Raw genomic sequence first — 16532 nt, 5'->3', positions numbered from 1 at the left:
TGTGTGTCAACAGTGAGAGCAGGAGAGGCAGAGAGAAAGGGAGACACAGAATCTGAAGCAGGCTACAGGTTCTGAACTGTCAGCACAGAGCCCGACGCAGGGCTCGAACTCACAAACCGCGAGATCACGACCTGAGCTGAAGTCAGACACCGGTTTTAACCGACTGAGCCACCCAGGTGTCCCCAGACCACCTGCTTTTCCAAGGCTAGTGCCTGCCATACTGGACTGACCAGATCTTCCAGAACTATCTTTCATGCTTTAAGTTCGTAATTTTTAACCTTTCTTTTTTTCTCCTGAATCCTAAGAGAATTCTTCCAGCTGATCTTCAGAGTTTGTTTATTTTTGAGAGAGAAACAGAGCAAGTGGAGGAGGGGCAGAGAGAAAGGGAGAGCAAGAGAATCCTAAACAGGCTCTGCACTGTCAGCGAGGAGCCTGACGCAGGGCTCAAACTCACGAACCATAAGACCATGACCTGAGCCAAAACCAAGAGTTGGACACTTCACTGACTGAGCCACCCAGGCGCCTCCCTGATCTTCAAATCCACTCACTCCACTTCTAAGATACTCATCCTACTTATTACAGCACCTATATGACGGTCATATTTTATACCTTCAGGGCTCACTCTTCACGGCACGCTGCTCCCGAGCACTGACTGCCAATTTTGATTACCCAGCCCTCTAGAATGTCACAAACAGGTCTTAGAATTTTCCTTTAACTTCTCTTTCAACTCCTACAGCCACTCTATTTCATTGGAAACCCTTGTTCTGAGTCATGAGAAGCCACCCTCCAACTTTTGAGCTACTAAGCCTCTGTGATGAGTGATATTGCCCTAGCTGCTTGGTATTTTAGATTAAAAGTCTAGTTTATTCCTCTCTGATAACCAAGGTGGGTACCATCAGGGGTCACATCGGTCCCAGAAAACAAGAAAAAGGTTAGACTTAGTACCATTTCCTTTAGTAGCTCAGATCTCACAATTTGCAGAAAATGGGGATGGAATTGAAGCAAAGGAAATCTAGTGACCTTAAATGAACTGTCCGTTCGTATCTACTCAGAAGAGGGCTAAGTGGGATGCCACCCCAGCAACTGGCTGAGGTAGCAGACAGCACAGTTACAGAACATTTTTCATCGCTACAGGAAGTTCTATTGGACAATACTTGGCTCAACAATTCCTCTTAAAGTCGCAAATACCGTACCACCAGGTTCTGGCTCTACAAAATCCCCTCTCCTTCACACTTTCTCTTTCCTTCAGGAGTTCTTAACCTTGCCCCTAAAAGCCTTGGTTCTTTTCACCTATTTCAACTCTTGACACTCCCCAATCCAAGGGGAAACGGACACTCAAAAAGGCAGTGCAACAGATTTCACTTAGTGGGACTCGAATTTACTGATTAACTAAGAGATGCTTCCTAGTATCGGTACTCGAAAGAAATGGTGTACACTTCAAAATATCTTCCAAGCATGCACGTCCATTAAATACTGGGGTCACAGTCAGAAACAACTGACAACTGATGAGGATGTAAATACTAACTTCAGGGTAAAAAGGAGTTTAATCTGAATTACGAGCTGTGCTTCACTAGGAAATAAATTAGGTATAATAAGATGTTAGAGAGACTACAAGGAAACTAGCAATGAAATAAACCTTCTCCAAAAATTACTGAAATAATAAGGAAGAGAGCCTAGAAGCCTTTTAACTCTGCCATATCACCTTTAATAACAGAACAGGTTGCAAATGTGTGGCTGTTGAAGCCTAAGAGCCTACTGAGCCTATTTTACAAATGCCACAACTCCACAAAGAAAAACTTACGTGAAGGTCAACGAAAGTTGCATGCTCTAAATCACAAAATCAGGAACTTTTTTTTTTTTTTTTTTTTTTGCCATTCATAACATTTCAGTAATAAAAGAATTACCTCAGTAACAGGTGTATTTTCCTGGAGCTCAGTTGTGTGTGAGGCCAGTAAACCAATCACCCGAGCAACCTTGGCCCGTCTGTAAATGGAGAAAAATAAGGCCTGAGGAGAACTAGGAAACCAAGTAACATCACACAGTTATGAGCATTAACATCAAATAAAAATGGGATGTGCTGGGGTAGGCATGTACTCTCCCATGAATATGGCCCCAAGAAACGCACGCTCACGTACAGGAGACATGAACAGCAATGCCCTCTGCAGAACCGGTTGTGATGGGACTAAAGCTGAACAAGTCGTGCTTTAATAGAAAATGCAAAATAAAAATTTTGAAAGGCCTTAACCAGAGAGAAAGAAAATGTAATTAACCGTTTTACTTCTGAGTCGAGCAGTATTTGGCTGAAGGTTATGTTCTACTTGTTAGGCCAATGATTGTACACATAAGAGATAAAATATCAGAACAGTTAAACATTTATATATCCACCTCTACAGTAATTTTTATAATCATGGATCTTATAAATATTGTCCCAAAAACTACTAGTTTCAGTGAAGTTTGCTTCATTATCCAACAGAAAATAAGGTTGATAAATTATTAAATATCATTTTCAGGTGGAAAATTTTATTTCATGGAGAAAATTAGTCATAAGATTTTTTTAATTCGGAAAAAATGGTTGAATGTGTGAGTTGATAAGAACCGTACTCTTTTTCCTTTTTTTTTTTTTTTTTTTTTTTGAGAACCATATTCTTATTGATGCTTGCACATTCTCTGGGCTAATCAGTGTTCATGTCAGCCAGAGAACCTCTGCTTTTCTGGTTCTTAAGCTACACAGGACCCATGGAGGGAAACAAATCACACTGAGAGAAGAACCATAGGAAAGCGTTTATGTTGTCAGAACTCTAACATACAGACATAATTCTAACGGATTTCAACACTTCTTGAATTAGCCATTCACATGTCTTAACCATATACAAACTGAAAAAGTCCTAGGTTATTTGTATGATTAGTATTCTGCCTCTAAATAAGAAGAGTATACTGTTTTTTAAATTTTAATTCCTTAGTCAACGTTATGGAAGTTTCAGGTATACAACAGTGACTCAACAATTCCATAAATCACCCAGTGCCCATCATGACAAGTGCACTCCTTAATCCCCATCCACTATTTCACCCATCTCCCCACCCAACTCCCCACTCAACTAACCATCAATTTGTTCTCTACAGTTTAAGAGTCTGTTTCTTGGTTTGTCTTTTTTCTTTGCTCATTTGTTTCTTAAAATTCCACATACAAGTGAAATCATATGATATTTACCTTTCTCTGGCTTATTTCCCTAGCATTATACTCCAGCTCCATCCATGCTGTTGCAAATGGCAAGATTTCATTCTTTTTATGGCTGAGTAATATGCCATTGTGAATATCTACCACATCTTTTTTACCCATTCACCTATGCATGGACACTTGGGCTGCCTCCATAATTCAGCTATTGCAAATAATGCTGCTGTGAACATAGGGGTGCACGTATCCCTCTGAATTAGTGTTATTCTTTGCATAAATACCCACTAGTGTGATTACTGGATCGTGGGGTAGTCCTATTTTTAATTTTTGAGGAACCTCCATACTGTTTTCCACAGTAGCTGCACCAGTTTGCATTCCCAATGGTGTACAGGGCTTCCTTTTTCTCCACATCCTCGTCAATACCTGTTGTCTCCTGTGTTTTTTATTTTAAGCCATTCTGATAGGTGTGAGTTGATATCTCGTAGTTTTGATTTGCATTTCCCTGATGATGAGTGATGTTGAGCATCTTTTCATAGGTCTGTTGGCCATGTGGATGTCTTCTCTGGAGCAATGTCTGTTCATGTCTTCTGCCCACAAATAATTGGATTATTTGTTTTCTGGGTGTTGAGTTGTAGAAGTTCTTTATATATTTTGGATACTGATACTGATATGTCATTTGCAAATATCTTCTATCCATTCCACAGGTTGCCTTTTATTTTGATGTGGTCCCAACAGTTTATTTTTGCTTCTGTTTCCCTTGCCTCAGGAGACAGATCTAGAAAAATGATGCTTTCCCCGACGTCAGAGACCTCACTGCCTGTGCGCTCTTCTAGGATTTTGATGGTTTCGGTTCTCACATTTAGACCATTCACCCATTTTGAATTTATTTTTGTGTATGGTATAAGAAAGTGGTCCAGTTTCATTATTTTCCATGGAGCTATCCGGTTTTCCCAACACCATGTGTTGAGGAGATTGTCTTAAATTATACTTTAAAAGTGATCAATTTGGAAGAAAAAAAAAATTGGTAGGACATTGGACCAGAAGTTACAAGGAAAAGCATCTAGTCAGTGCTCTGCCACCGACCCATTTTGTGACCAAGGCCAAGTCAATTATGCCTCAATTTCCAAACGTGTAAAATTTCAAGGGAGAGATGGATTAACTTCTGAAATTTTTTTTACAATGAAAACACAAATGCTTATTATCAGAAACTGACTAATGAATTAGAGGACGCAGAGCAAAAACTTACTTTATCTTAGTTCAAAGACAAGCCCAAAGTACTCATGAAACACTAAATTGTTTTTTCATTCTACAAAATTAAATTATGCCTACAAGATTTATTCAAGTAAAAGAAAAATGTATTACAATGTGCTAAATGTTTTCACCAATCTCACCAGAAACCACTCCTATCAGAAAAAGAAAAAAAACAGACTATCTTAAAACCCTTATAGTTTTAAACTATCAACTATTTAAAGTAACAAAACATTCCTTAGTCTATACCAAATACTTACATACAACTATATCTACATATGATGCCCTCAAAAAACTGGCTTCTTCACATAATCAGCCCCTTGTTTAAATATCACCATTTCAGGCACCCCTGGAGTCCCAATACCCTGTACCTCACAAGTGTCCCCATACTCAGGACAGCATCTGCACTGACCAATAACCTTTCTGCAGTGACAGGCACGTTCCCTATCTACACTGTTCAATACAGTATCCATCACATACATGTGACTCGTGAGCACTTAAAATATGGCTGGTACAAGTAAAAAAAATTTTAAATTACTTTTAAGTGTAAACTTTAATAACCACATACAGCTAGTTGTTACCACATTAGAGCAGATCCAAAATGCTCCAGTTCCTTCTTGGGTTTACTTGTTTATTATCTGTGTCCCCTACCAGCCTAGAAGGTCCACAAACGCAAGACTTGGTCTTGCCCAACCCCGCAAGCCCCAAGACAGTACACCTCGCATCAAGTAGGCCCCAATAAACGTTTGCTGAATGAATAGGACAGTGACACCTAAAACAAGGTAACTAAAGATGTTAGTGGAAAAGGAGTGGATAAATATAGGACTGTACATGGTAAACAAAAGTGGAACAGGGTTTCCAATATAAATCTCAAAAAAAAAAAAAAATTAGGGCTAACATCATTGAGAAAAAGATCCCTTGTAAGGAAAAGCAGTACAACCTACAAAGGGCATCGTTACACACCATGTAACAAAGAATTAAAAGTTAACCCAAGAATAGTGGGGAAATTCAACCTGCTTCTCTTCCAAGCACAGCAAGGCCACATGAATACATACATACATACGAGCATCCATAATAAAACTATGAAGGTCAAAGTAACAAATGTATATACCAAACTTACTACAATCTACCAACAGTGACCACACTTATTCAATGAGACGCAGTATAGGGTGGTGTTTATCACCCTGAAATGAAATGTGCTGGGCCTAGCCTTGACCCCACCATGAGGAAGAAGGAAGGACAGTTCCTTGGGTTACTGACTCATCCTTCATGTCCCTGGTTACTTTGATGGACTGACTACAGTATGTACCTAATCAAGGTGCTCAGAGAATCAAAGGAGATAATCCTTGCCAAGAAATTACCATGTCGTCTGACATGTAATATGTGCTGTGTGGGTTAGCTATTATTACCACTACATTAATAACATTTTTAAGAATGATTTTATATTAGACCACAAAGATAAATCCACAGAATCCCCAAAGGCAGAAATTATACAGAACATACTACGTTATAAAAGTGCAACAAGAAATATAAAGCAAAAAAACCTAAATACTCATAAGCTCAGAAGCACTTCTGTATGTCTGATGTGTCAAATGAAAATTGAAAACACCGATAATTCATAATCATAATCGACAGAAATAAAAGTGAAACTAAGGAGACATTTTGCTGCTTTATGTAGCAGACTGGACACTGACACGCACCTTTCTGTTCTCTCAAGGGTCTGATAAGTGAAAACCAAATTTATAATTAAATGATAACCAGCAGTGCCTGGGTGGCTCAGTCACTTGGGCATCCAACTTCAGCTCCGGTCATGATGTCACGGTCCCTGAGTTCAGGCCCTGCCTCAGGCTCTGTGCTGACAGCTCAGAGCCTGGAACCTGCTTCATGTTCTGTGTCTCCCTCTCCTCTGTGCCTCCCTCTCTCTCCCTCTGTCTCTCTCAAAAATAAACAATGTTTTTAAAAATTTGTAATTAAATCTTCTGTAAACAGAAAGAAGGACTGAAAGCGGACCAAAACGTACAAGGAAATCCCGGGTGACCAGCACAGATGAAATCATATTGACAGAAGATGAATAGAAGAACTCCCTAAGAACAAAAAATAAAGACAGATCTTCCCAAGGAAGCCCCAGAGGTTGAGTCAACTGAAAGAGAAGGCAAGGACGAGCCACTGGACAGTCACCACATTGCAGACCTACACAATGAACGAGTGAGCCAACCAGGTCCTGCTGCCCTTCCCATCTCCCTCCTTGGTAACACAGAATAAACCCTGCAGCCCTGGTCTCCAGGATAAAAATGGAAAATTATTCTTATGGTAAGCAATCTACCCTGAGGTGGGAAACAGATGTAGATATGGGGACCAGAGACCGCTGTCCTCTACACCAGATAGTAGAGCAGAAAAGGGGGTTAATGCAGGAAAGCCAGCTCCGTCCCCAAGAAAAACCCATCCTCACAACTCCTCAAGAGGCCAACGGCTTGCCTGCCTGCTCTCCAGCCAGCTGGGCTCCCAACATACAAGTCCATCAGTCAACAGGCATCACCACTCACGCGTCAGCTCTCCCTTTAAAGAAGCTGCTGCCAATTCCACTACTAGATATTTACCCAAAGGATACGAGAATACAGATCCGAAGGGGCACACGCACCCTAACGTCTATAGCAGCATTATCAACAATATGCAAACTAGGGAAAGAGCCCAAATGTCTAACAACTGATGATAGGGTAAAGAAGAAGTGGTATATATGCACAATGGAAGATTACACAGCCATCAAAAAGAATGAAATGTTGCCATGTGCAACAATGCGGATGAAGCGACAGTGTATCATGCTAAGCGAAATAAGTCGGTCAAAGACAAATACCGTATGATTTCACTCATAGGTGGAGTTTAAAAAACAGATGAACATACAGTAAGGAAAGAAAAGAAAGAGGGAAGCAAACCAAAAGAGACTCTTGACTACAGAGAACAAACTGAGGGCTGATGGGGGGAGACAGGTTGGGGGGGGCTAAATCAAGGGTGGGTATCAAGGAGGGCACTGATGATGGGCATGGAGTGTTATACGTAAATGAGGAAATGCCAAATTCTACTCCTGAGACCAGTATTACACTCTATGTTAACTAGCTAGAATTTAAATAAAAATCGGGAAAAAAAAAAAAAGTTGCTGGAGAAACAGAGAGAAGCACAGAGAAAACTGGTATCGCCAACTTCTATCGCGATCTGTTTAACCGTTTACTCGTACAACAAACTCAGTCCCGAAGAGCACTAAGGATCTGAGGAACGAGCAACATTAAAAAGCAAGACCGTGATGAAAAGTAAGACCCGACCTACAGGCCGAGGAGATAAGAATGTAACTTATATAATCCTAATGTTTAACCCTGAATATTTGTTATTATACTTAACCCTAAATTCTGTTCCAAAACAGAATTTTTATAATCCTACAATTTATCCTCAAATTCAAAAGTACACAAATAGGCCAAATACAAGCAGTTAGAGAAAGGGGTCAACCAGAACATGAAAGCGAAAACCAAAATGTAGTATGAGTGTTGAAATACAATAGAGATTCTCCAGAATAAGATGAGCAGGGATAAACATCAAACTTGAAAACTCAAAGATAAAACCAAGGAAGAACACTGAAAGAGTCTGGAAGTTCTTCAAAAGCTTGAAGAATTACCACAGGACCCAACAATTCCACTACTAGGTATACATCCAAGAGACGCGAAAAAAATATGTCCACATAAAACCTTGTGTGAAAATGTTCACAGCAGCATCATTCTCAACAGCCAAATTTGGAAACAACCTAAGTGTTCATCAAGAATGGATAATCAAGATGTTGTATTATCTGTACAATGGAATACTATCCAGTCATAGAAAGACTGATGCAGCGGGCGCTTAGGCGGCTCAGTCAGTTAAGCGTCCGACTTTGGAGCCCCACATCTGGGCTCTGAGCTGTCAGCACAGAGCCCAGAACTGGCTTTGGATTCTGTCTCCCTCTCCCTCTGCTCCTCCCTGGCTCCAGCATGCGTGCTCTCTCTCTCTTTCATAAATGAATAAATGTTAAAAAAAAAAAAAAAAAAAAAAAAAAACTGAAGTACAGGGGCACCTGGGTGGCTCAGTCAGTTAAGCGTTCAACTTTGCCTCAGGTCGTGATTTCATGGCTCATGGTTCAAGCCCCGCATCTGACTCTGTGCTGACAGCTCAGAGCCTGAAGCCTGCTTTGGATTCTGTGTCTCCCTCTCACTGCCTCTGCCTCTCTCTCTCTCTCTCTCTCTCTCTCTCAAACACTAAAAGAAATGAAGTACTGATAAACCATATGCTAAGTGAAAGAGGACAGACACACACACACACACACACACACACACATCACATTTTGTGTATTTCACTTATACAAAATATTCGGAATAGGTAAAGCTACAGACAGAAAGTAGATTAGTGGTTTGCAGGGACCAAGGGAAAAGGGGCAATGGACATGGGGTTTCACTGGGTGATGAAAATATTCTGAAATTAGATAGTGGTGTGGTCACACAACTTTGTGAATATGCTAAAAACCATTTAACATTGGGTTTTCAAAAAACAATTGTCATCACATCTACAAACTAAAAAAACACAGAATGTAAGAGATGAAGAAAAAGCATTTGACAAAAATCTAACACCCGTTTATGTTAAAAAGCTTTCAGTAAACTAGAAATAGAGGGGGAATTTTTTCAACTTGGTAAAGACTATCTACAAAAAACCTAGAGTCAACATCCTACTTAAATCTGGGAAACTCAAGATTTTCCCACTAAAATCAAGGCTGTTGCCTCTCACCACCATTCCTCAATGTCATACTAAACGCTCTAGCTAATGTAGTAGGACAAGAAATAAAAGGTAGACAGATTAAGATGGAAGAAATAAAGTTCTTTGTTCACATAAGATGTGATTATAGAAAATCTTAAAAAACTGATGACCCCCCCCATCCCACTCCCAAGCCAAAAAAACAAACAAACAAACAAACAACTATAGGAACTACGGATTATGACAAGGTGCAGGATACAAGGTTAACATCTAGAAGTCCATCACTTCCCTATATACTAGCAATTAACAAGTGGAGTTTGAAATAAAAAACAGGGTGCCTGGGTGGCTCAGTCAGTTAAGCGGCCGACTTCAGCTCAGGTCATGATCTCACAGTTCGTGGGTTCGAGCCCCGCACGGGGCTCTGTGCTGATAGCTCAGAGCCTGCAGCCTGCTTCAGATTCTGTGTCTCCCTCTCCCTCTGTCCCTCCCCAGCTCGCACTCCATCTCTGTGTCTCTCAAAAATAAAATAAAAAACGTTAAAAAAATATGTATTTGAAATACAAAACACAATACCATTTACATCAACACCCAAAAATGAAATCCTTGTGAATCTAACAACATATGTACAAGATCTATATGATTAAGTACAAAACTATGATTAATGAAATCCAAGAACTAAGAATAGAAAGGTATTACATGTTCACGGGTCAAAAGACTCAATATTATCCCGATGTGAGTTCTTCCCAACATGATCTCAAGATTTGATATACTTCCAAAGTCCTACCAAGTTAAGGAAGGAAAACCTCCAAACTCATTCTATGAGGCCAGCATTACCTTGATGCCAAAACCAGACAGGCCCCAATAAAAAGAACTACAGGCCTATATCCCTGATGAACATAGATGCAAAACTCCTCAAAAAGCTACTAGCCAAGAGGATCCAACAATACACTAAAATAACGACCAAGTGGGATTTATTCACCATGATCAAGTGGAATTTATTCCTGGGCTGTAGGGCTGGTTCAATGTCCACAAATCAATGTGATACACATTAATCAAAGAAAGGATAAGAACCACGTGATCCTCTCAATAGATACAGAAAAGGTGTATGACAAAATACAGCATCCTTTGATAAAAAACCCTCAAGAAAGTAGGAATAGAAGAAACATACCTCAAGATCATAAAGGCCATATACAAAAGACCCACAACTAATATCCTCACTGGGGAAAAACTAAGAGCTTTGCCCACTGAGGTCAGGAACACAACAGGGATGTCCACTCTCACCACTGTTATTCTACACAGTATTGGCAGCCCTAGCCTCAGCCATCAGACAACAAAATGAAATAAAAGGCATCTAAATTGGCAAGGAAGAAGTCAAACTGTCACTCCCTGCAGATGCCATGATATTCCTCATGGAAAACCCAAAAGACTCCAACAAAAAACTACTAGAACTGATACGGGAATTCAGCAAAGTCACAGGACATAAAATGAACACAGAAATTGGTTGCATTTCTATACACCATTAATGAAGCAGCAGAAAGAGAAATCAAAGAATCATTCCCATTTACAAATGCACCGAAACCATCAGATACCTAGGAATAAATCTAACCAAAGATGTAAAACATCTGTAAGCTGAAAACTATAGAAAGCTTATGAAACAAATTGAAGAGGACACGAAGAAATGGAAAAACATCCTGTGCTCACGAACTGTCAGAAGAAATACTGTGAAAATGTCGATACTACCCAAAGCAATCTATACATTCAATGTAATCCCTATTGAAATAACACCAGCATTCTTCACACAACTAGAACAATTCTAAAATTTGTATGGAACCAGAAAAGACCCCGAATAGCTAAAATAATGTTGAAAAAGAAAATCAAAGCTGGAGGCATCACAATTCTGGATTTCAAGCTGTATTACAAAGCTGTAATTATCAAGACAGTATGGTACTGGCACAAAAACAGACACACATAGATCTATGAACACAACAGAGAGCCCAGATGGACCCACAAATGTATGGCCAACTAATCTTCGACAAACCAGGAAAGAGTATCCAATGGAATAAAGACAGGGTCTTTGGCAAATGGTGCTGGGAGAATGGACAACGACATGCCGAAGAATGAATATGGACCCCTTTCTTACACCATACACAAAAATAAATTCAAAATGGATGAAAGACCTAAATGTAAGACAGGAAACCATCAGAATCCTAGGGGAGAAAGCAGGCAACCACCTCCTTGACCCTGGCCACAGCAACTTCTTACTTGACATGTCTTACTTGACATGTCTCCTGAGGCAATGGAAACAAAAGCAAAAATGAATTTTTTATCAAGGTAAAAAGCTTCTGCACACCAAAGGAAACAATCAACAAAACTAAAAGGCAACAGAATGGGAGAAAATATTTGCAAATGACATATCAGACAAAGGGTCAGTATACAAAATCTATAAAGAACTTACCGAACTCAACACCAGAAAAACAAATAACCCAGTATAGAAATGGGCAAAAGACACAAACGCTTTTCCAAAGACATCCAGATGGCTAACAGACACATGAAAAGATACTCAACATCACTCAGCATCAAGGAAATACACATCAAAACCACAATGAGACACCGCCTCACACCTATCAGAATGGCTCAAGTTAACAACTCAGACAACAACAGATGTTGGTGAGGATGCAAAGGGGAACGCTTTAGCACTGCTTGTGGGAATGCAAACTGGTGCAGTAACTCTGGAAAACAGTATGGAGCTTCCTCAAAAAATTAAAAATACAGCTACCCTGTGACCCAGCAATTGCACTACTAGGTGTTTATCCAAAGGATACAAAAACGCTGATTCGGGTGCACGTGGGTGGCTCAGCTCGTTAAGCATCCAACTTCGGCTCAGGTCATGATCTCACAGTTCATGGGATCGAGCCCGTGTCGGGCTCTGGGCTGACAGCTCAGAGTCTGGAGCCTGCTTCAGATTCCGTGTCCCCCTCTCCTTCTACCTCTCCGCCACTCATGCCCTATCTCTGTCTCAAAAATAACTAAGACATTAAAAAAAATTTTTAATGCTGATTCAAAGGGGCACATTCACCTCAGTGTTTACAGCAGCACTATCAACAACGGCCAAAGTATGGAAAGAGCCCAAGTGTCCATCAAGTGATGAATTGATAAAGAAGATATGGTATATACATACAACAGAATATTACTCGGCAATCAAAAACAATGAAATCTTGCCATTCACAGTAACTTGGATGGAACCAGAGTATATTATGCTAAGCAAAATAACTCAGAGAATGGTAAATACCTTAGGTTTTCGCTCATATGTGAAATTTAACAACAAAACAGATGAACATAGGGGAAGAGAAAGAAAAAAGAGGTAAAAAGAGAGGCAAACTATAAGAGACTCTTAAATACAGAGAACTGAGGATTGTTGGAAGGGTGGTGGGTTGGAGATGGGCCAAATGGGTGATGGGCATTAAGGAGGGCACTTGTTGGGATGAGGACTGGGTGTTATATTTAAGTGATGAATCACTAAATTATCTTCCTGAAACAACAAAAAACAAAAAACAAAAAGAGAATGTACTCAAGGAAGTGCAACTCGTAATAAAATGTTCATGTCAATAAAAAATAAAAAAGAATCCCAGCAAGTTATTTTGTGGATACTGACAAACTGATTCTAAGGTTTATACAGAGAGGCGTAAGATCCAAAATAGCTCACACAACACTTTAGGAGAACAAAGTTGGAGGACTGATAACCCCTGACTTCCAGATTCACTATAAAGCTACAGTTAATCAAGACAGTGTAGTATTAACAAAAGAATAAACAAAAAGGTCAATGAAAGAGAATACAGAAGAAATAGACTCACATGAATAGAATCAAAGGATCTATGACAAAGGAGCAAAGGCAGTACAATGGAGCAACGATGGTCTTTTCAACAAATGGTGGTAGCATAATTGCACAACATGGAAAAAAAAAAAAAAGGAATCTAGACACAGATCTTATTCACGTCACAAAAATTCAAAACAGATCAACTTAAGTGTAAAATGCCAAAGTATAAAACTACTAAACATGGGGCGTCTGGGTGGCTCAGTCGGTTGGACATTCGACTTCAGCTCAGGTCATGATCTTGCAGTCTGTGAGTTCGAGCCCTACGTCGGGCTCTGTGCTGACCACTCAGAGCCTGGAGCCTGCTTTGGATTCTGCATCTCCCTCTGTCTCTGCCCCTCCCCCGCTCGCGCGCGCTCGCTCCCTCTCTCTCTCAAGAATAAACATTAAAAAAAACTTTAATAGAAAAAAATTTTAAACTACTATAAGCTAACACAGGAAAAAACCTACATAACTTTAGGTATGGCAATGACCTTTTAGATACAACCATCAAAAGCACAGTCCATGAAAGAAATAATTAATAAGCTGGACTTTATTTAAAATAAAAATTTCTAGGGGCACCTGGGTGGCTCAGTCAGTTAAGCGTCCAACTTCAGCTCAAGTCATGATGTCACAGTTTGTGGGGTCGAGCCCTGCATCCAGCTCTGTGCTGACAGCTCAGAGCCTGGAGCCTGCTTCAGATTCTGTGTCTTCCTCTCTCTCTCTCTCTCTCTCTCTCTCTCTCGCTCTCGCTCTCGCTCTCGCTCTCTCTCACTCACTCTCTGCCCCTCCCCCACTCATACTGTGTGTCTCTCTCTCTTAAAAATAAACGTTAAAAAAATGTTGAATAAAAATTTCTATTCTGCAAAAGATAACGTCAAGAGAATGAGAAGATAAGCCAGGACTGGAAGAAATTATTTGCAAAAGACATACTTGATAAAAGACAGTCTTTCAAAATGCACAAAGACCTTTTAAAACTCAACAATAAGAGGAGCGCCCGGGTGGCTCAGTCAGCGGAGCGTCCGACCTCGGCCTAGGTCATGATCTTGCTGTTCCCGAGTCTGAGCCCCATGTCGGGCTCTGTGCTGACAGCTCCTGCTTTGGATTCTGTGTCTCCCTGTCTCTGCTCCTCCCACACTCACACTCTGTCTCTCTCAAAAATAAAGATTAAAAATTCAACAACAAGAAAACAACCCAATGAAGAAACAAGCCAAAGATCTTAACAACACCTCAACAAAGAAGATAAACAGATGGCAAATAAACCTATGAGAAAATGCTCCACATCATAGGTCATCAGGGAAATGCCAATTAAAACAATATGCCACTACACACCAAGAAGAATGGCCAAAATCCAAAACACTGGCAAAGACCAAACGTTAGCAAAGCTATGGAGCAACAGGAACTCTCATTTGTCGTCAGTGGGAATACGAAATGGCAGAGCCACTTTGGAAGAGGAAGACAATTTGGGAGTTTCGCACAAAACTAAACCTACTCCTAACACACAGTCCAGGAGTCCTGCTCCTTGGTCCTTTGGTACTTAGCCACAGGGGTTGAAAGCGTATGTCCACACAGTGTTAACAGCAGCTTTATTCACATATTATGCTAAACCTGGAAGCAGCCAGCATGCCCTTCAGTATGTGAATAAACATACTGTGGTACATGCAGACGATGTGCTATTTGGCACTAAAAAGAAAGGAGCTGTCAAGCCATGAAAAGAGATGGAGAAATCTTAAAAAAGCCCATCTGAAGTCCACATAGTGTAGGGTACCAACATCGTAGGATTCCAAGTAGGGATTCTGGAGAAAAGACAAGACTATGGACAAAGTAAAAAGCTGAGCGACGGTCAGAGGGATGAATAGGTGGAACACAGATTTTTAGGGCAATGAAAACACTCTGTATGATCACATAATGGCAATACATGTCATTTGTCCAAATCCATGGAAGGTATAAAACCAAGAGGGAAGTATAAACTATGAATTTTGGGTGACTGTAACATGCCAGTGCAGGTTTAACAATGTAGTTGTAGCAAATGTACCACTCTAGTAGGGGGTGTTGATAATGGAGAAGGCTACGCATGTGTGGAGGCAGGAAGTATAGATCTCTGTACCTTCTTCTAAATGTTGCTGCGAGCCTAAAACTGCTCTAGAAAATAAACTCTTAATAAAAACAAACAGAAAAAAATAATAAATAAAAATAAAAACAAACAAAAAGTGAATTTTACAGTATGTGAACTATCTCAGAAAAGCAAAAGAAAATGAAGAGTCAAGAGACAGGAAATCCCACACCCATCCTATAGGAGATTCAGGAGCAGAAAAAGGATGAAACACAGATGAAGAAATCATAAAGAAATAGGGAAGAAGGCTGAAGCACTTAAAAAACTGTCAAAGCAAATTAGTAAAATGCAATACGTAGGCACATTCCAGTAAAGTTTTGCAGGCCTGGGATCAAAAGAAAAATGCAGGCACTGAAAAACAAAATCAAACTACTCCCATGGAAGCAGAGGAAGAAGGTTGGCATCCGAGTCTTAGGGGGTGTGCTGACAGGAGACAGCGAGAAAACTCTGAAGCCCGACATAGGGGTGAGCAAGGCCTGGGGGCACAAGAAGGTCTCATTCAGCCCCCTCTTCCTGAGCCCTAACACTGGACAGAAAGTTCTGAGGAGGCAACGACTACAGAAGCTGAGCCTCTGAGACATCTTAAAAAAAAAAAAAAAAAAAAAAAAAAAAAAAAAAGACTAATGAAAACAAATGAAATCCAATCAACCAAAAGGTAAAGTAGGGCCAAGAATTCACAAATGAAGAAACGGTATTTAAAAAAATGATGATGACAATTTACTTTATTCAAGTGCCAAACTTGGGCCAAAAATTAGAAAAGTCCTTCCTAAAATTCAAAAGGGTCCCAAAGGACCCCAAACAGGCAAAATAATCTTGAAAAAGAACAAAGTTAGAGGTCTCACGCTTCCTGACTGCACAATTTACTACAAAACTGTGGTAATCAAGACACGGTGGTCCTGGCATAAAGACTGATATATAGACTCATGGGATGGAACAGACAGCCCCGAAATAAACCCTCACATATTTCGTCAAAGGATTACCGACAAGGATGCCCATACCGTTCAATGGGGGAAAAGTAGCCCTTTCAACAAATGGTGCTAGGAAAACTGGACATACACGTGCAAAAGAATGAAGTTAGACCCTTACCTAACACTATATACAAAAATTAACTCAAAATGGATCAAAAACCTAAATATAAAAGCTAAAACCATAAAACTCTGAGAAGAAATAAAAAGCTTTAAGACCCTGAATCTGGCAATGATTTCTTGCATATGACATTAGGAGCACAGGCAACAAAAGAAAAAATGGGAAATCTGGATTTCATCAAAATTTAACTTTTATGCATCAAAGGACACTACCAAGAGTAAAAAAGGCAACCACAGAACGGGAGAAAAAAATTTGCAAGTCATATAATCTGATAAGGGGTTAATACCCAGAATATATAAAGA

At 40.0% G+C, this 16532-nt stretch overlaps 1 protein-coding gene across 20 annotated transcripts in view; it reads right to left on the bottom strand.

Annotated features, from left to right (window-relative positions):
• ULK4 (unc-51 like kinase 4) overlaps positions 1-16532 on the bottom strand; it is a 577159-nt gene that overhangs the window by 517491 nt on the left and 43136 nt on the right. For all 20 annotated transcript variants that reach the window (XM_045037803.1, XM_045037798.1, XM_045037797.1 and 17 more), the window contains one exon: positions 1905-1983. In XM_045037803.1, the coding sequence (XP_044893738.1) occupies positions 1905-1983 (79 nt within the window). The remainder of the gene's footprint in view (positions 1-1904; positions 1984-16532) is intronic.

This window comes from Felis catus, chromosome C2 (assembly GCF_018350175.1).
Source record: "Felis catus isolate Fca126 chromosome C2, F.catus_Fca126_mat1.0, whole genome shotgun sequence".
In the NCBI taxonomy this organism is placed as follows: domain Eukaryota; kingdom Metazoa; phylum Chordata; class Mammalia; order Carnivora; family Felidae; genus Felis; species Felis catus.
Note: the sequence above shows the minus strand (reverse complement) of the source record. Positions and strands in the feature narration are given on the sequence as shown.